This window comes from Bos javanicus, chromosome 13 (genome assembly GCF_032452875.1).
Source record: "Bos javanicus breed banteng chromosome 13, ARS-OSU_banteng_1.0, whole genome shotgun sequence".
Lineage (NCBI taxonomy): Eukaryota > Metazoa > Chordata > Mammalia > Artiodactyla > Bovidae > Bos > Bos javanicus.
The window spans coordinates 18291207-18312766 of record NC_083880.1 but is presented as its reverse complement, the minus strand read 5'-3'; the positions used below and the strand labels follow the sequence as shown (position 1 = coordinate 18312766).

Here is a 21560-nt window from a genome sequence, read left to right as displayed (position 1 = left end):
CAGGATCTTTAGTTGCAGCGTGTGGGATCCAGTTCCCTGACCAGGGATTGAACCTGGATTCCCTGCACTGGGAGTGCGTTGTGTTAGCCATTGGACCCCCAGGGAAGTCCCAGATCAATCGATTTTAACGTAACTAAGTTTTCAGATTCCACATGGCCACTAACCTTTGAGAAAAACAACCACTTGCTGAGTTTTGGGGTAGTATCCAGAAGAATACCCACATTTTTATGAAAAAGCTATTGATACACTCCACCTTTTCTAATCATATATCTGTATAAGGCATATTCATATACCAATTAAAATAACTTATTACAATAGATTCAGTGCAGAAATAGGTATGAAAATCCAGCTTGTTTTAAGTTAAACCAGACATTAAAAGAATTTGTAAAAATGTAAAACATTGACATTCTTGTCACTAATTATTATGTCTTTGAAAACAGTCTTCAGAAAATGCTATTTATGTTAGCATATGATAGAATTATTGTTTTTAAATTAATTACTAAGTATTTTTAAATTTTTCTGTTTTAATTTCTATTTAGTAAATATCAATATTATATATATAAAAACATATAACAGCTTATATATATAAGAGCTGAGAGGCTTGTCATAGCCAGTCGCACACATCTTTTTCCAGCTTTGTCTTCAGTGTCACCCATTGGCAACTTAAAATCTGCATAGTAGGAGTATTTTCATTACAGAAATCTGCAAAAGTTACCCATAGCATTTTCCCTTCCCAGGAGCTGGCTGTACATTTACAGGATCCTGCTGGATATAACATAAACAAAACTGAGGTCATCAGTCATTTTCAGTAAAGGTGTCCTGAGACTAAAAAGTCTGAGCCTTAGTCATTTGGCAGAGGAATACCTTTTTTGGGGGGAGGGCAACTGGTTCACAAAGAGAAGGATCCCTTTATATAGTTCATGCAGGGAACATTTGTAGAATAAATCTAGTGGCTTTTAAACTTCTGGATGTTAAATCTGAGGGCTCCATTATGGGATGCCCTTTTTCTTTCCCCTGAAATCTAAAGTTGGCAATAACACTCCAAGGGCAGATGGGCTGAATTTGCCCATGGGGCTCCATATCGGTGGTCTCTGCCCTGGTTTCTCACTTTTCTGTCCAGCTGTTATGCAGACCATAATGAGGCCCGGCTCAAGGGGCAGCTTCTACACAACACCTCCGCTTGTTCAGACTCCTGCTGATCTGTCTGTTTTGTACTCCTGTGGTTTTCATGACCTGGACAATGGAGCAATTAGTCCTCTACTGTGTGTGTGCTGTTGTTTCTGAGGTGTTGGTTTTACCAATTCTGCTTTCCACCCCAGTGCACCTAGTTCAGTGCTCTCCATGTAGGTTCTCTTGCATGGATAGAAGACTTTACTTCTAGGTTGCCAAAGAAGTTTGCCTTCCAAGGGAATGATGTAAACACATCTGATTATTTGTTATAAACCTGGTTCTTAGTAATTCTTAAAAAGTATTTGTGTAAGTTGGTTGGAAATGATTGGTTTTCCTTCAATTGAGGGCCCACAGAGGCTTTCTTCAAAATTTTTTTTAGATTCTGTGGTCTGCCACCGCTCATGATAGAAACTAGCAGGTTCTTTCACGTCCAAAGTCTCTGTCTGTTCCAAGGAAGTCATAATCAATAGTGAAACTTAGTAAAGTGAGGCAGAGTTTGTAAGATTATGCTGGCTCTTAGGACTGAGTTGTTTACCAATTAGAAACTTGGCAGGTTTTGAGTCCAGAGAAGTGAACAAAACAAAACAGGTTTTAATGTGTTTTGCTGGCAGGGCTCTTTGTTGCAAGCACCCAAGGTGGTGGGAAACAGCTGTATCTCCTTTCTGTGCAATCCAAGTGATGGTTCTGCATGCTCAAGCTGTGGGGAGGGGAGTGTGCAAGGACCACACAGTCTCCAGGGAATGAGCTTTCTCTGGTTTGGAGATGCTAAGGGCCTGAGAGGTCCTGGGATTTCTTTGACCTATGCCTTGTTTTATGACTATTGGGGCATAAAAGTAACTGCAATTTTCATCAGTATAGAGACAAGGCATTAGCTTGTATCTGGAGTAATACTCTAATATCACATGTCAGAAGTTGCACTTATTGAAAAAATAATTTACCATATTTAAGTTCTGTCTCCGATTGCTCTTAAGTTAGAGAGAGTGGTTTATACTCTGGCCTAAAGAAGGCTTCACTGTTAGTCTTGAGGTCGTAGTGAGGTAGTTTAACTGCTTTAGAACTTTGTGCTTGGAACATTCTTAGCCACTGAAGCATGGGAACTGAAAGTGAGACGCATGGGTTCTTTAATATCTGTCACATCAGAGAATGACTATTCCAGCACAGTAACCATCTCCTAATGGTGAGTACCTTGGCTTGCTGGTCATTTCTTAAAAGCAGGGAAAATAGGCAGATTGTAACAGTGGGAAAAAAAAAAAACGTTCAGCCTTAATCCTCAATGATGCTGTTTTTTGCAGGTTTCTGTAGCTGGATCCAGCACCGGAAGAGGCTCCCCAGCTGTAACTCTAGTACAGTTACCTTCCGGCCAGACCGTCCATGTCCAGGGAGTAATTCAGACACCACAGCCATCCGTTATTCAGTCACCACAAATACAAACTGTTCAGGTTAGCGTCCTTCCTCAATGACTTCTCTTTGACTTTCTTGAGCTTTTTACTAATTCATTTATCATTTTTTTTTCCTGTAGATTTGATGCTCTCTCTCTTTTTTTTTTTAACCACATAAGGAGCAATCTATTAGTATGGTGGTAATTTCTTTTTGTTATGTCAACACTGGCTTCTTTATTTAATTTGAAATTGCACATTTGCCTATGTTCATTGAGAGAAAAATTATAAAATACAGAAAAGAAGAAAGTAAAAATAATCTCAGCACTCAGATACAAGTACTATTAACATTTGGTTGAAAGTCTTCCATATATGTTTTCTATGTGCATACATAAACATATTTTAATGGCATGCTAGTATTCTATTATTTATATGTACTATATTATTACCAAAGTATAATGTAGTAATGTTACCAATTATATGTAGTGTCTTTTTTTAGTCATAGATGACCCAATATAAATTATTTTAATATAATTCAATATAACGTAACAATTTCCATATTTTAAAGTATTTTTAAGTTTTTAATACCTTGAGAAATGTTATTTATACACATCCTGTGTTTATCTAAATATATGTACATAAGCTATATTTGTGCATTTGCCTAAAAATTTCTTTAGGATAAATTCTAAGTGGTTGAACTGGTGGGCATGGAAAAGAGTGATGCTCAACTCTTGTTATTAAACATTTGTAAGAATTTCCTTTTTATTCCTGTAGAAGTTTTTTTTTTTGAAAGTCCCTCAGTCATGTCTGACTCTTTGCTACCCCATGGACTGTAGCACACCAGGCTCCTCTATCCATGAATTCAGGCCAGAATACTGGAGTGGGTAGCTGTTCCCTTCTCCAGGGGATCTTCCCACCCCAGGCTTTGAACCCAGGTCTCCCACATTGCAGGCAGATTCCTTTTTCTTTGTGAAGTGCTTGGTGCCCTGTTGGATACAGAGATTGACTCGGGCTGCAGTTTCGTTGTCAGCTCCTAATTTGCAGGCCCAGTCAGTCTCCTTTAAATAAGGTTTCTCTTTGCTCAAACTGAGATTCATTTAGCAAAGCTCTCCAAAAATGCTTAAAAGTACTTTGAGGCTTCTTTGGAGATGTCTGATAAACATCGTAATGTAAATATTCTAGTACTAACACTTTTCACCAATACTCACAGTAAAGTGTAGAAATTTAGATTTATTGTTCATTCAGTATGTGTGCCATGATATCATTGTTAATTGCTGTTGGATTTATACATCAGATTAAACCTTGTTTTTTTTAGATGTGGTTAGTGTTGCGGTTGTAATCCAGAGATGTGTTTTGTTATTTATTGTCACCAAAGTTGGTCATAAATTCTTAACATTTCTTAAGCAAAAACATTCTTTTTTGCATCAACAGATATAAATTATTAAGTATGCATTTTTAAAGCATACTCTTCTCTTTTACTAAATTTATTTCTGTTCCTTTTTAAGATCAGTTTGTCTTTATCCTTTAAATATTGAAATTATTTGAACCTATCTGATGACAAAAAGATCTGTGAAGAAAATGTAGTTGCTTATACTTAATTGGTCTTGTCCTTTTCCTGTGTATTTGAATCCAGTTTGTTGCAAAATAAGGATAAGGGTTGCACCATGATACTTGAAGTAATAAATCCATGTGCAATAAAAGTCTGTTTATTTTTGTGGCACAGATGTCTCTTCCGAGTTGTTCAAAAGTTTGAGTGATTCTCAGTAGTGTCTTTTTTTTTTTTTCCTTTCTTGTGAGGACCTTAATTCTAGGAGCTTCTGACTCTTTCTGACTCTGATTATAAAACAAGACTTTCCACTCTCCTTTTTGTGACTTTTATTAGGATGCAGATATTTCTACTTAGCTTTAACCTTGGTGGCACTGGAAGAGAGAGTATTATCTCATTTTCAATAGGCTGTTTTGGATTTTGTTAAATGGGTGACTTAATTATCTTTACAGAGGTAGGGGCCTGTGGATCTTGTCTTAGAATTCCAACCTGGTGAGTGATGAACTTCAGTTTTCACTTTCTACAGTAATAGCCTACCTTACACAAAGGGGTGGTTATGATTATACAAGAGATGTGTGAAAGCCCAATGGAAAGTGATAAATAGTTGGTGATGATGTGTGGTTGTCTGACTGCAACAATAGTTTCTCTAAAGATTCTCTTCATGCCTGAGTGTGCTTATGTATAAGGTATCCGTGACCAAAGATGCATGATCATACGTGTGGGCAAACATACATGCACATCCATGTACCTTGGGAAGTATATGTTCCTGCTTACATTGTTGGTATTTTAATATGATTTTTTGATTATACCCAGATCAAATCCCATGTCCTTATCATATTCATTGGAGGAGTTTTGTAAGCTCAGAACTAGATGATAGATGATATTAATAGGTAGTTTTGTAAACTCAGAACCTGTGATAGATGGCTGAATATATTGAGAACAGTCATGTTGTGGAGAGATTTATTATTTTAGTTTCCTTTCTTTAATACTCATGTTATTATACTATTCCTTCAAAAAATGAAATTGTATTTAAAACTGCTCTTTCTTTTAAGGAGTAATTCCTTATTTTGACAAGACCTACTGACATCAAGCCCAACCTACTTGTTGTAATATAAATCATAACTTTAACCAGGCTTGTTAACACAAATGTTTACCTACTTAATATTCTTTCTTCTTTGGGTCTATCTAATGTGTAATTTGAAGACCCAGCCTAAGTCAGCAGTGGTGTTTGCTCCTCTGTCACTTGCTAGCTCACCCTCTGCTGGATTTGTGAGACATTTTCAGGGCTGGGGCTTAGGCCTTGTGTGTCTTACATTCAGTGTTTTCCTGAAGCCTGTCTGGCACTGTGCGTTTCTGTAGCACGTGTCGTCTGTGTCATCCTTGGCACACAGGCTGGTTTACAGCCAAGTGTCAGTGTCTGCACTTCCTGTCCTGAGCCAGGTTGTGAGCACGGCTAGCCCGGCTCAGTGTGCTCTGTTGGCAGTGCCGGCTTTGTGCTGCACGCAGAGCCCCTTCAGACACCGGGTTGTGAATGAAGGAGATACCATGGGTTTTATGATGCATCTCAGGAATTCTTGTGTTATAGGTAGCAACCATTGCAGAAACAGATGAGTCTGCAGAATCAGAAGGTGTAATTGATTCTCATAAACGTAGAGAAATCCTTTCACGAAGACCCTCTTACAGGTAAGTTAAGTTTCCTACAGTCATGAAAAGTTTTTCCAAAAAGGGAGAAATAAAGATAGCTCAGATTCTCCTGTGATAGCTTTTCTGTTTTAAATCTCACTCATGTATCTTAATTCTTTGTATTGTTGAATTATATTTTAGAAAAATACTGAATGAACTTTCCTCTGATGTGCCTGGTGTACCCAAGATTGAAGAAGAAAAATCAGAGGAAGAGGGAACACCACCTAACATCGCTGCTATGGCAGTGCCGACTAGCATATATCAGACTAGCACGGGGCAATACAGTATGTATGCGGCGATTCCATATGACGTAGTGCTAGTTTTCAGGCTCTTGTTTCCCTGAAGCAGCTTGGGTTTTGGCACTAAACTGTTCCATTTAAAAACTGCATCATAATACCTAAATTGTGTATCACAGTGTGAAAAGTACATGTTAAAGAAGTGAGAGATTTGTACTGACAGTTGTCGTATACTTTTGAAAAATAACAAAAAAATTTGTTTACTAAATGAAGAAAACTTTGGGGTCAAAATAAAGGGAAGGTTTTTCTAATTTATATGTTTGTATTCACATCTAGTAAACACTTAAAACTTACTGTTTTTGTCTCTATGATGCATGTGAACACAATAAGATATAAATGTCTGTATTTCGTTCTTGACCTTTGTCACCAACAATTACATCTTATACTTACTAATCTAAAAGAGGTGCTTATGTTTTCTAAACTATGTTTTAAATGTAATTCTGTTTTCACTACTGTCTACTGTGTTGATTTGTGCTGCAGCTTTTTCTAGAAGAGAATGGAAAAATGACTTATTTTTTAAACTAATGCAATTGGACAGATCATTTTATTTGAAATTTTAAGCATCAAAAGCTGTAAATAAACAGATACATTCAAATTTAGTCTTGTGCATTTTAATGGGCTGTTAGTTCTGTGCTTTGTGCTCCAGTTAAAGCACTAGTCTTTCCCTAAATCAAGAACATTTGATATAAAAAATACTTTAGTAAAAAAAGAAAGAAAAGTGGGGAGGAAAAGGGAGAAAAGGGCAGGAAAAAAGTTTTTTAAAAAAAGCTAGTTAGGTACAGAAATATGTGTGATGTTAATGACTGTGTTGATCCAAGTACAGTGTTAATATTTTAGATATATTTTCTGTTTTCCCTTTAAAAAGTAATAATACCTACAAAAAAAATCTCAAGTCTTAACTTAAGACCTGGCTGCTGTAATCTGTGGGAAAGCCTTACACAGTCATGAGTTTTTTTCTTTTAGTGGTGGTAGATCTGCAGTATTAAGCAAATTCTGCTTTGGTGATTCTGGTTCTTTGGGTAACTCCTACCCTGAATCTAGGCAGAACTGGGCTATAATATAATTTGTCCACATCCTGTACAGAGCGCTGATTGGACATGTCCAAAGTCAATGTCAGGAAAAGAGAACTCTCCACGGTCTGTAAGAATTAGACCTTGAGGTTTTCCCCTTCATTCTCTTTTATCACTTCTCTGATTTATGTGCCTTTTTCTGTCTGACCCATGGGAGTAGATGGTGGGAATTTAGAACCAGTGTGACTGGGTGGGGCTTGGAGATGCTGAAACCTCCTAGCTAGTCAGCTCTGGCCTTGAGCAGTGGGCTGTTACCATCTTATCATGTCTCTTTTGTGTCTTGACAGGGAAAATGTTGGAAATTACTGCTGAAATTATGCTAAGATATCTTAAAGTTTGAAGGGTGATTAAGATGCTGGCATCTTACAAATCTCTCTGGCATATCTTCACTCTGCTCAGTAATTGATCTGTTTCTAAGTGACATGGCAAGGGTGCTGTGGGTGAATTTGCCTAGATTATTAGCTGAGAATTTGGAGTTGTGAGAACATGTTGGGTTGAGAGGATGTTGAGGCTGGCGATGATATGGGGAAGGTGGTGGTACATGGTCCTGCCAGTCACTGCCTGGTATAATTTCACATCTCAGGTTTTTAGTCTTTGAAGTGTGACTAACACTAAATTTCCAAGCTCAGGGTTAATGTGAGAACAAAAGGAGACAACAGATTTTACCTGTGGGGGTAAAATCTTTTGACTCTGCATGTCAGAAGAGACATACTGCTTTTGACATGAAACAGAGAAAGGTAAGCCAGCTGTGGCAGTGTCTCACTCAGTCATTAAACTGTCCTCTCCAGCAGCATTTCTTGAGCTCTTAGCGTGCGCTCAGAGCTGGGCTTCAGTATTGCTGTCACTACCTTGTGTGTGGAGTATGTGGGTGTGGGGGAGTGGAGTCAGGGTTCTGGTTGAGAACTAGAAAATCAAATGTTTAGAAATTAGGGTATATATTTATTTGCCACATTAGAAGTCATGGGCAATTTTTTTTTTCCTTAGCATAGAAGTTCAGGCATATTTATTTACTGTTTACCATATAGTTTCTCCATAAGATGTCATGGACAGTTTGTTACTTAGTTTTCTTAATTTGGACCCATACAGTATGATCCTGGCAGTTATTTTAATAAAAAGTTGTGTTTGTCCAATATGTGTTGTCTGCAGGTTAAAAACTGCCATTTTATCGGTTCTCAAAAAAGGGATATTGCCTATGTTAAAAACGAATTTCTTAGATACTTAGTGACACTTGTTTATGTTGATAATTCTTTCATTTGACAAGGGAATACTAATATATAAGTTTTTCTTTAGAAGACCTTGCTTTAAATGTATATTTATACAAGATCCATTTTCATCAACCATTTCTTACTAGCAGTAGCTTAACAGAAATTAATGATTAAATGTTCTTAAATATCTAGAAATAGAGTTACTGGTGTCCTTTGGTTTTTAGATTAGAGTTTATTTTACTAGAATTTCTGGAGATTTTTCTGTGTATTTATATGTACCTAGTTTTGAGATTGTTTTATAAACTTTTATTATAAAAAGAGTTTAATTCTTTCTTCAACTTTTATCCATGGATAAAAAAACTTCAAAAATTATTATATATAAATTATAATTATTTATTATACTAATTATTATTTATTTTAATTTGATATAGTGAGTTCTTTGGTGTTAAAAACAAAGGAACTGTAAAAGTTGAGGAAATAAAATAAAAAATAAAAAAATGAAGTGTGCTTAAGTTTTCTCATATACAAGCAGTTGCATTTTTAGTAGTTGAAAGTGAGATATTTATAGAAGTTGGCCTTATTATTTCACCTTATTTTTTAAATGACAAAAGCAAGAAGTGAAAGGTAGAATAGGCTATTTCCAGGAGTAGGGAAAATAACTTAAAATAGGCAGGGATTCATTATTGCAACAGCAAGAAAGTGAGCTACACTTTCGAAACTTTACTGGAAGTACTGATGTTAGTCACAGGTTTGCTGTATGCCAATTAAGTCATTCTGGTCAAAGAAACTGTGATTTGTCTCAAGAGACTATTTCTGAACAATGGTGGTTCAGACTGTCTTAGAATTAGCAAAGAATGTTACTTGCTGCGTGACATGCATTGAGTGGGAATGAATTCATGAACAGAAGTTGTGGTTATTCTATTTGTGCTGTTGCAGGTAAAGAAATTTAAATTTTTGAAGTTTCTTCATTAAATTTTCTCTAAAGACAATTTTTTTTTTTAATCCATTGTCGAGCTAACCCTACTTCTTCCCTTACCAGTTAAGGGCTATCATCCAAGACTTCAGATTATTTTTTCCTAAATATCTCTGTCTCTTTTCTTGCTCCTACTTTGTTTTCCTAGGAATCTTGTTAGAGTGAGTCTCTATTAACTCATCTGTATGCTAACGGTAAGTAAGTCCATCCTGAATCCACCATTATGAAGAAAGGTTTCTGTGACCTTTGTGGCCTGCTTGAAGAATTCAGAATTCTCAGGAAGCTCGAATGAATAAACACCCATTCCATTTCTTCATAGAGGAATTGGCATGATCGGCTTGTGCATTCCAAAGTAAATGCAGTTGCATTTATTACTGTTAGGAATGACTTTGCTTCTGTGCTCCCAAGGTACGTTGCAAAGCAGACTTTGGATGGTATCTGCTTAGTGTAAATCTGGTTCTTTAACTTTGGTGTTGCTGTTCTTGTAGCACCCAGCTGTTTTAGTCTTTCAGGTACTCACAGTTTCTGTGTTGTGCTCACTTTTTGAATTTCATTCTGAGAATTCACTGGAATAAGGCCTGTTCTTTCTTTTTTTTTGGCTATTCCTTTTTAAAGTTCATTCAATGAGGTTTTATTTATGAATCCTTTCAATGCAGTTGGAATAAAGATGGTTTTAAATTGTAAATTGTAAGTAATTAAACATTTACATGTTTATGTGTTTGAATTAGCTCATATATAGTAGTAGTGGTAGTGTTAGTTGCTTGGTTGTGTCCGACTCTTTGCGACCCCGTGGACTGGCTCGCCAGACTCCTCTGTCCATGGGATTCTCCAGGCAAGAATACTGGAGTGGGTTGCCATTCCCTTCTCCAGAGGATCTTTCTGACCCAGGGATCAAACCTGGGTCTTCTTCATTGCAGGCAGATTCTTTACCGTCTGAGCTATAAGGAAGATCCTGTAGTTTGAATTAGCTCATATATACAGATTTAGATTTAAAAAGATGTATCATGTGAAAAGAGGTCAGATGAAATCTTAAATTTTGCTTCTTCCTCATTTGGTCATGAATTTTTTTTTCAGTTTCCATCCTTATTTTTCTCTTCCTCTTTTATTGATTATATACGCCTTTAAAATTTTATTTTTTAATTAAATTTTTTTTACCAAAGTTCTTGAATTTTCATCCTATAAGTAGTGTTTTCCTTGCTTCAGTGATACTACTTCCTCTAAGAAAAGAAGTGTGCCATGGCAGTGAATAGTAGAAGTAGCAGATTTTTTTAAACAGTTTTTTATACCAAGAATTTTTAAAGAATTCATTGCCTAGACTAGTTGGTATGGTATCATCCTGGTTACCATGGGATATGGTAAGTTGGAGTTAGGGAGACCATACTTGTTAATTCTGATTTGAAACTAAATATCATGGCTATGTCAGAATGTATATGAAGACATCAGTGTAACCACTAAAACTGACTTAGTGGAAAAACACTTCTTAACTAATGAATTAAACTCTCTGTAGACAAACTTTTTTTTTTTTAATGTAAGGTCAGTGTGTTCAACATTCAGTCTGTGGGTGTAGAGTAGAGTGACCTACTTAATTATGGGGTGAAGTTCACCTGAGACTTTAGGGGACAGAAAGTTAGGCGTATCCCAGAGCAACTGGAACACCAGAGCTTAACCTCTGCCGCCACGACTATGAGCAGGTAGTATACATCAGGCTTGAGTCAGCTCAGAAAGGACAGTGACGCAGAATTTAACTGATCATGGAATCTAACCATTCGGTTTTCCTTCAGTTGAGATTATTTCATCAAATCGTAATGTTATTAAGGCTTACTTAGAAGAGGAAAATAAGTGTACATGTGTTAAGTGGCCTAAAATAACACACTACTTTACCTCTGCTTGCATCCTAACCACTATACACAGGCCCGTGTAGGCTCTCCATTACGAACAATAAAGTGGCCATAAGTATAAGTTTTTATGCCACAGTTGCATGCCCACCAGGCTGCTCTGTTCATGGAATTCTCCAGGCAAGAATACTTAATGGGTAGCCATTCCCTTCTCCAGGGGATCTTCCTGACCCAGGGATCAAACCTAAGTCTCCTGCATTGCAAGTGGATTCTTTACTGTCTGAGCCACCAGGGCAGCCCTTTCAGTCCAAAAGAGCATCAGTAAAACCTGGGTCCCCAAGGACCTAGGAATCAGTAGGAAATACAAAGCTATTTTATTTTCATTGGTTCCTAATGGCCTTGATATGGGCCAGTGATTTTATTTTAAAATGATTTGCCAGACCTGATGTCTGAGATTGGTTTTAAAATACTCCAGACCTCCCCACCCCCACAAAAAAAAAAGTTTGGAATAAGCGGGTAGGGCAAATAACTGACACAAAATTCTTTTACCTTTTATGTTCACTAAAAAATTTCCATAAGTTTATAAAGTTAATAATTAGCTAAGATATGACTAAACTCACTCAGTTAATTTCATTTTTGTTTTTCCTACTACTTAATTTATATTGATGTGTTTATTGAAAACATCTTATGCTATCCTTGAAAATTTCTGTAACCTAAAAAGTTTCCTCCTCACATCTTTTGAATATATACACACATGCTCACAAAGCCTATTTCTGGTATCCTGAAGCACTGAGAAATCTTTCAGCATTGGGGATATTGTCAGTTGAGAGATAATATTTTTAAATGGGAGAGCCCTCTGTCATTTTCTTATGCCAAACTCAAGAGTGCCTTTGATATAAAAAAATAAAAGGCTAAAGGACAAGACTCATCAGTAGAAACATTTTCTCTCTAGAGCCAGCTTCTGTGTGCCTCCTTGTCTTTTTGTTTTTCATGTCTAATTATATGATGATCAGAAAAATAAAATGATAAGAACAGATTCAGTTTTTCACAGCGTGAAAGCAAAGAAATTTGGTTAGATCTATTGGGAAAACATTGAAAACTAAAAGAGTAAAAAAAAGGAAGTATGAAAAGAAGAAAGAAAGGATCTTTATCTACCTATTTCATGGTTCTTATCCTTGGAAGTAACAACTCAGATCTGTTACTAGTTGAAAAGCTTGATAATATTGTCAATATGGAAAATTAAGTTCTATAATTACAATTTGAAACCATACTTTAACTCTTCGACACTCACATGTGGCTTAAGTTTTTAATCTGTCCTGTCTTGAGGAAATGATAGCCATTCACTCATCAATCATATTTATTGAGTGCGTGCTGTGTGCTAGGCTCTGTGCTTCTTAACATGGTGGGTACACTGCCCATGCCTGTTCTTTATAAAGCACTGTTTCTTTGACATCCAACTATCAACTGAAAATATGCACTCAAATATATAACAACATATGACATTCATTCATGTCCAGCCATGAAGATCCAAGGAGGCGATATCTCTTCTTTTTTAGATTTCTCTCAAACCCTTTTATTATTAAGAGTGAGTCCTGAGACCCTTGAAATCTTTGGACAGTCATGGTGAAATGTTGGTTTGAAAATGTGTACAAAATATAATGCTGTAGATGAACGAGACAAATAAAGTGAGATTGCTTCAGAGTTTCTCAACTATTGACATTTTGGTAACTGATTCTTCAGTTTCTATCAATCTTGTGGTAGCCTGCCAGTGAGCTAAAACCAGATAGTGCCTCTGTGTTGAAATCTTTTTTTAAAATGTTAACTCATCTTTCTGTGTTGGCCCTAGAACTTTAGGTCAAAGAACTGAAGATGTGGTGGTGGTGGTGGTGGTTATTGTTACTAATAGTTCTGACAGGTTTATCCGATCAGATTGTCACCTTTGCTTAGATGCCATAACAGAGTTAGAAAATGACTCTGAAATATTCAGAATCTACCTTAGACACTACCACAGCATTCCTGAAGGGCACTTACATTAAATTATAAGGGTCATGTTACTCTGATTATGTGTTAACTTCTATCTTCATTGTAAAGTCTAGTTAGCTGGTTTATATGTGATTTTTTTTTTTTTTTAAAGACTAGCCCTTGGGACTTCCCTGGTAGCCCAATGGTTAAGAATCCACCTTCCAATGCAAGGGATGTGGGTTCAATTCCCAGTCAGGGAATTAAGATCCCACATGTCATGGGGCAACTAAGCCCGTGTTCCACAACTAAGCCCCAACACAGACAAATAAATAAATAAAATTTAAAAAAAAAAAATAAAAAAAAATAAAGACTAGCCCTTGTTCCACTTAACCTCTAGTGTCTAAACTAAAACACGGAGTCATCTTTATATTAAAGTATATAGAGCTCTCAGATATTTTCAATAGTACTTCTTTGTCTATTAGAGTAAAATTTTAAAACATAACATTTGATCAGTTATTCTTTTGAAACTTTCTGTTAATATGTCAGCTTTTAAACATGGTTGGTAAGCCTCTATATTTAAGGGAAGTCTACCTCATATCTTTTGCCATAGCTACAGTTATTTAAGATATTTTGTAGAGGTAAATACTGTAGCACAAATTCTTTCCATACAGTTACCTTTTAAGGTTCTTTCCGACTTAGCATTTTATATCTCAGGATTCTCCTGACATAATCAAAATGGTAAAAAGTTACAGTTTTATAGACTTGCACTTTAAAACCTCATGTCTAAATGTATATACACACACATATGTTTTATTAAATATATAATTACACATATATTTTAATAAATACATATAGGCTTTAAAGCTATATATTAAATATATATTCCATTAAAAGGTACTTTTGATGATAAATTAGACAAGTAGTTAGCTGAAGGTACAACTTTATTGTAATTATGATGCTTGATGGAATTTAACTGACCATTTCTTAAATCTTAGAAGAATGTTGTTTATAACTAATAATATATGAGAAAGAAAGGAGAAAGTCAAAACCTGGACTTTATCCCTGCCAGCATCTCCATTCTTCCTCTTAAATATTATATACATATATATATATATATATATATATATGGGTGCCAGGGAGGAGGAAGAACTCCTTGAGTTCTGTGTATTTCAGGCAATTCTGAATATAAGACATTTTCAAGTGTTTTGAGCTTTTCCAGTGTGTAGTCCTATGAAGGAGGGTCCCTTGATCAATCTAGCATAGAGAATTAAGGGTAACTTAAGAATGAGAAGCTTTGGTCATATATAGGTCCAGAGTATATATTCTTCCAATATGGGGTTGTTAAGAACAAATCTTGAAATTCTCTAATACTTCTTTTCTTTTTCTGTTAAGTTGCTATAGCCCAAGGTGGAACAATCCAGATTTCTAACCCAGGATCTGATGGTGTTCAGGGACTGCAGGCATTAACAATGACAAATTCAGGAGCTCCTCCACCAGGTGCTACAATTGTGCAGTACGCAGCACAGTCAGCAGATGGCACACAGCAGTTCTTTGTCCCAGGCAGCCAGGTGGTGGTTCAAGGTATATGTCATTCATCTAATACATTTAGAATACCTGTGGGTTACTAGAGCACGCCATTTAGTGGTGATTTCATAGTTCTCTGAAACATACAGGATGTAGATTTGGGGAGGGAGTGGGGGTAGAGAGGACTTAAAAAGGCTTGGAGAAGTATTTTAGCATACTAAACCAAAAGTTAAATAAACTATACAGTTTTCAATTTTTAGCAGATTTTATTGGCTCTAAAGTTAAATTCAGAGTAACAATGGAAAAAAAGAAGTTGGAAACATGAAGTTTTTAAATAAATATTCTTCCTTTGGGTATTAGAAATGTACCGAATATGTTTTTAGTACCTAGTCTTAGGAAGACTTAAGTATTCAGTCCACAATGCACTGAATTTGGGTTTTTCCCCGGTTGTTACACTCAAGCCTACTTTCTAGACATCTTATTTCAAAAACAAATGCTGATTTTGTGCTTTCTTTCGAGCATTTTTAGTACATTTGAATTCTGAGGTACCTATTCTATCTCTCGTTAAAGCTAAGAGGAGTGAAATGAAGCACTCTTCATTAAGGGTATTCTTAATGCACTCTTCATTCACTTAAGGGTTTGTGATATATACCCTTAAGTTTTTAGGGTAACCTAAGATTTCAATGAAAATTGAGTATACAGTATTTTTTATTTCATTCAGTTGTGCTCAAATAACTATAATGTGTTCAATGCAACTTTCAAAAAACTCCCCTTGGTCTATTTGCACTAATTTTAAGGGTGGGGAGTAACATCAGTTCTTTTAGTTTGAAAGTTTTGCAAGTATAGAAAACAGAAGATTACAATCGATGAGTCTTTTGATAATTTAGATTTACTCTGAAGTATTTGGGGCACTGTATGGAGTATAATAAAAGTGTATGAAAAGCTAAACTGGTGATATTTATGGAGTTAAAAAAATCAGTAGTATTTACCCAGTGCTTTAATGTTTTCTTTTAAATATAAAATTAAAGCACCCATTCTATTTATCTGATACTCATAAATCCTTTATACCTAAATGAAAAATCATAAAGAATGCTCTCATTTCTTTTCCTTTTATCTTTTTTTAATATGGAAAATCTACTGAAAACTTGCTACTTTAAGAAGGAGAGTTTTTTTTAAATGTTTTGTGTTGTGCATCAATAATACACACATAAGTCTTATATTTAGGGGGGGGTATGTTAACAAGTCTTTTTCTTCAATAAGTCACAAAGGATATTTTTCTGCATTGATTCTGTCAGCTTTATGGTACCTTTCACATTACATTGTTAATCTACCTGTGATCCACCTCTGTGTGTAGCGTTGGGTGAAAACCTGTTTTTATTTTTTTCTCTCCGCATACGCAGCCAGTTATGCGCCGTCTTAACTGTGCAGCAAGTAGGCCTTGTGCAGTCGTGAAATGTCCCAGCACTCTCGCTGCTGCATGCCAGCACTACACTGCTTTTGTTGTCACAGAACAAGCGCCCCTTTTTTGTCTTTTTAACTTTCTGTTTGTAGTGCTATTTTTGCTTTTGTGAACTATAGTTCTCTCATATGCATTGGGAATAAGGTTGAATTTCTAAATATTAATAGTATAATACAGTAAGAAAACCAATGATGAGATTACACTTAATTTATCAATTGACTTAGGGAGAACTGAAGTCTTTTTTTTTATTGAGGTATACCTGACACGTAACATTTTTGTTAATTTCAGGTATACAACATAATGATCCTACATTTGTACAGTCACAGCTAGTGATCGCTGTGTTAAGGCTATTTATTATAACATACTTAACCGTGTATAGTTACAGACTTTTTTGTGTGTGTGTGCTGAGGACCTTTAAGACTTACTCTTAGTACCTTCCAAACATACAACACAATGTTAGTAACTCTAGTCACCAATTTGTACTTTACATTCCTGGGACTTATTTTATAACTAGAATTTGTACCTTTTGACATCCCCTTCACCCTTTTTTGCTCTCCCCCATGCCCCACCTTTGGCATCCACCAGTCTGCTCTCTTTGTCTTTGAGTCTGAGTTTTGTTTGTTTAAATTTCACATATAAGTGGTATCATCCAGCATTTGTCTTTCTCTGTCTGACTGATTTTACTTAGCATAATGCTCTTCTCAGGGTCCATCTGTGCTATCACAAATGGCAGAATTTCCTTCTTTTTTACAGTTGATTGAAAAAAAAAATATATATATATACACATATACCACATCTTATTTAATTATTTATCTGTCGATAGACACTTAGATTGTTTCCATGTTTTGGCTATTGTAATTATTGCTGCAGTGAACATGAGGGTGTAGATATCTTTTTGAGATAGTATTTTTATTTTCTTCAGATAAATACCCAGAAGTAGGATTGCTGGATCATAGGGTAGTTTGATTCTTCATTTTTTGAGGACCCTCCATAGTGTTCTCCATAGTGGCTGCACCAATTTATATTCCCACCAAACAGAGCATAACTTATTCAGATCTTAACTTCTTGTAACAGTTTAAAATTTTCTCCATGGGGGCAGGGTCCTCTCATACTCTGAACAGTGTTCAATTCTTAAAATACTTGGTGGGGTTGAGTTTTTGTTTTTGTTATTAGGAGTGGTAGCTCTTTGTTACATTTTCTGGTTGCTGGTATAGAGAAATAATTGTGTTTTTTTTTTTTTAAGTTTATCTTTTATCTATGAACCTTGCTAAAACTCTAATTACTTCTACTGCTAATAATATTCTGACTCTTGGTGAATCTCCCTGTGATCCTACATGAATGTTTATATCAAACACAAATAAGATAAAAATAAATTTTCCTCTTGTTCTTTCTCCTTGCCTTTACTTTTATCTTCTCCTTCTTCATCTGAAAAATAATGGTGGCCAGGGGTTCTACTTCTTCCTTAAACATAGCAGGGTCCGTGGGCGTTCTTGTCTTACTCTCTGTCCACCTTCCACCCTGTCAGCCCCTTGAAAGGTCACAGCAGTTTCCCTGTGAGTCTCTGTCCTCATCTTTTTTTTTTTCCCACAGTATGCCACATAATGCTTTTGAATGCAAAGTGTTCCTATACAACAGAAGTTTATAAATGACTACTTCTTAAACAGCTTTCTAGATCCCAGGGGTCTGGCAGTGTTTCATACTTTTATTTCTAAACAGTTTAGATGAAAATTTAATAATAATACAAAGGCATTCTGGATCATCTGAATAAGCTACACCTATGGTCCTGTAATTATGCTGATTACCTGTACTTTTTTACTTTGCTTGTGTTAGATAGAAATAGTACTAGTTTTATTGTCTTTGGCGTCATCTCGATGACCCCGTCCCTCTGCAGTATTTAGCACTGCTGACCTCTGCTTCTTTCACTTCCTGGGTAGCCCTGCCCCTCTTCCGGTCCCCTCCGCCCAGCTCCCAGGTGCTGGTGGTTGTGGTGGTGCTCAGGCTGCATCCTGGGCCCTCTTCCGCCTGGCTTGAGTGCTCTCTCTGGATTACCTCATCCCTGCTCCTGGCTCACATCGCTTGGTGCCTAAAGTCCAAAACCCCACATTAATTTTTCCCACCCCACCTCTTCTTGTTACCCTATTTCATTCAGTAACTGTCCATCCTGTTACTTCATGCGGAATCCTGGGTGTCACCTGTCACTCTCCCGCCCTGTCTTCATCCCTCCTCCTTGCTAAAGAGCCCATCTCTTCATTCCTCCCCACGTCCACTGACACAGTCCTCTTTCCGGACCTTGGCGATCCCTGGCCACTGCCCAGTGGCTGCCCTGAAGCTGGCGGCTATGGAGCAGCACCCTGATTTTCTTCCTCATGCCAGAAGCAGCAGCTCCCTTGTTGACCTGGTGTTTTGGATTGCTCCTGAAAGTTTAGCTAGGCTCCCTTTACTCATCCTTCCCAGTGATTTTGGGAGCTACTAATATTTCTTAGAAACAAAAGTCTCTGTCTCCAGCATTTCCTCTTTCCCATTCTGCTCTCCCTTCTGCAGTTCAGAGTAGTGTTTGTAAAATTTTCAAGTGTGTAAGCACGTCAACCTCTTCTGCTCAAAACCCTTGTGTTACAAGTAACCCTGTTACTTGTTAGAGTCAGAGTCCCTAACAAAGCCCAAGCCTCTGCTTGATCCAGGCTTTCCTTCCTCACTGGACTTCTCCCTACACTTGTCCCTCTTCTGTGCAGAGTTCCTTTCCTTTCCTGTCCTGTGCCATGTGCCCTCTCCCTGCTAGGGGCCTCACCTCAAGCCATTCACCCTGGCAGGAGCACTTCCCCCATCACTTCATGCTGAGAAACACTTTCCTAGGCAGCCTTCCTCAACCTTCTACATCTGGCTGCTGGGACCCCTGACGTGTAATGTTCGATAACCATTTATTGAACGAAAGCGAAATAGTCTCTCTCTGTAAAAATGTTACTAACTAGTTCCATGTGCTGATTAACCAAGTTTATCTAGTCCAGGGGATTTATTAAAACTGTACCAATAGCAGTAGTCAGCCAAGCAACCAACCCCTCTTCTTCCTTTCCTTCCTCTACTCTTTTTAAAAAATACATTTCTATTTATTTACTTGGCTCCTCTGAGTCTTAGCTGCGGCATGCAGGATCTAGTTCCCTGACCAGGGATCAAACCTAAGCCCCCTGTATTGGGAGTCTTAGCCACTGGACCACCAGGGATGTACCCCCCACACACACTTTTTTTTTACACAGATAGGTTTGAGCAACCAAGTGCCAATTTAAAGATATGTTGAGATTAAAATCAATGTGAACTTTCTCAAATTTGAAATAAAAGTTGATTAACAGTCCTGAACCCAAGCCCTCAGTCATGGCTGGGATGGAAAAGAGTCCCTCATGGACTCTCCATTGGTCTCCAGACTTTCTTACTTCGTCAGGATGTCTTTAGTTTATGTGCTTCGGAAAATTACTAGAACCATGGATCCTTCATCATGTTTTGCCTCCCAAGTGTCTGAATGTGAAGTCTCTGCCTTACTAGAAGTACTTCATTGAATAAAGCAAGAAGGAGGTAGTGGAATGAATACCCTTTCACTGAGGTAACATTGAATTGAATCCTAGTCCTACAGGGAATGGACTTTGTAAGCCCACCGATAAGGGTAGAAGATCAGTGACAGATCACTTATTTTTGTGCAGGAGAGATGTAGATGATTTTCTTCCCCAGGGCTGTAGTCTGTTTTTCTGTTGAACATGTGCCAGTCTTTTGTCTAACTTTGTAATTGTTAAATTTCCAGCAATGATCCAGCTCTTCATATGCTGAACCTTTACTAAGTGATCCAAATAAAACTGGATGTATTTTTTTAAATGTATGAATAGTAATTGTGATTTATTTATGAGCTTTATAAACCACAAAATTCTTTTCAAGGGATTTTAATTGAGCAAAATAGCATATTAGATTGAGCCACATGAAATTGCTATTTTATGGGCCAAAAAGGTTAATTATCAGCTAATTCATATGATTCAATCTAATTTTTCTGGAGGAATTTATATAATACTTTTGGCAGAGTGAATTTTTAAAATTTCAGTATGCATTTCCTTCAAGTGAAATTAGCAAATTCTGTGTCATCCTAGGAACAGCTGGATTTTATGGTATTGTAGCAAATAAAAATTTATTAAGTCAACTAAGGTGGCTGGGTATTCCTTACCTGGTGAGTTTAGAAGCGTCAATGAAATACACTTCTGTGTATTTCACAGCATTTTTCTGGGCTGATTGTCAATTTTTTTTTAATCTGTTAAGTGCTTTTTATCTATGAGTTAAGAAAAATATTTAAGGTTTATGCCTACTTTGCTTACTTAGAAACATTGGACATAACAATAATTAAAAGTAGCCCCATAAAAAACAACCAGGTAACTTTTAATGCTAATAAAATGGTTGTTTTTTTTTTTTTTTTGCTAGAGCCCAACTCGATTTTTATGTAAAATGAGGAACTAGAACACTGAGATGATTTATTACAGGAAGGGTTTTAATAGGGTTTGGTTTCAGTGAGCTCGTGTGTGACAAAGCAAATTGATGGCAGTGATAGGCTAGTGATGTCATTGTGATGTCAGTACTCCTACTCACACCGCACGAGCTTGCTGGTTTGGAACACTTTATGTGGACCCGCGGCAGGGGAAGCCAGGCGGTGCTGTATGCAGAAGCCCATCATGGCTGTAACTGGGGATGAAACAGGTAAGAATTTTAAAGAGGGGTTTACATTCCGCAGAATTGTTTTTAAAGTTTAGAAAAATTATTTAGGGACCTCTTCAGTGTTTCCCAAAGTATCAACTTTCTAGTAGCTGAGAAGTAAGATGTTTCTTCTAATCTGTAACCGTATCTGCTCGGCACCCTGTGAAGGCATCCGAGTGTAGTTGCTTCTTTCCTCAGTACTGAGCTGCTTCCTTAGCCAAAGCGGTAATCCGCCGCCCCCCAGCCCCCACCCCACGCCCCCCCCCTCTCTCCATTTGCTCTACTAAAATAAGCTGTTGATTCATCTGCAACCTGTTGCAGATCCAATGCAGCTGCGAGTGAAACACACATTCTGTTCAAGTTGTTAAAAAAAAAAAAGTCAAAGTCAGCTTCCGATTTTTTTCACGCTGTGTTCAAATGTAGCTGCAAAACAGAATAAGGAACCCAGTGCGTCAAGGGTGTTGGTGAGCCTGCCGTTCCTTCCGTCCTGTGGAAAACGGTCTGCTGCTCAGCTCACCGGGTTCAGAGGGCCTACGTCATTACATTTCCTGGAATCGGTGCAGCGGGGAGTGGAAAGTTAAACTGCAGGCGAGCTGCACGCTGACGTCAGTCCGAGTCACGCCGTAATTGACTCAGTTCTTTCCGCTCGGCCGCGCGCAGGTGGGGGCGGCCACCCTCCCCGACGGCGCCCTTAGCTCCCAGCAGGTCCCGTGAGCCTTGCCATCACGTTGCGCCGCAGGTAAGT

General features: G+C 37.3%; 1 protein-coding gene across 38 annotated transcripts in view; it reads left to right on the top strand.

Annotated features, from left to right (window-relative positions):
* CCNY (cyclin Y) overlaps positions 1-21560 on the top strand; it is a 204536-nt gene that overhangs the window by 33795 nt on the left and 149181 nt on the right. For 14 of the 38 annotated variants that reach the window (XM_061435818.1, XM_061435814.1, XM_061435813.1 and 11 more), the window contains 4 exons: positions 2463-2609; positions 5678-5775; positions 5917-6059; positions 14509-14697. In XM_061435818.1, the coding sequence (XP_061291802.1) occupies positions 2463-2609; positions 5678-5775; positions 5917-6059; positions 14509-14697 (577 nt within the window). Of the gene's footprint in view, positions 1-2229; positions 2348-2462; positions 2610-5677; positions 5776-5916; positions 6060-14508; positions 14698-20652; positions 20819-20838; positions 21555-21560 lie in introns of those variants that run through there. The other 24 variants (XM_061435816.1, XM_061435815.1, XM_061435849.1 and 21 more) reach the window with 13 other exon arrangements.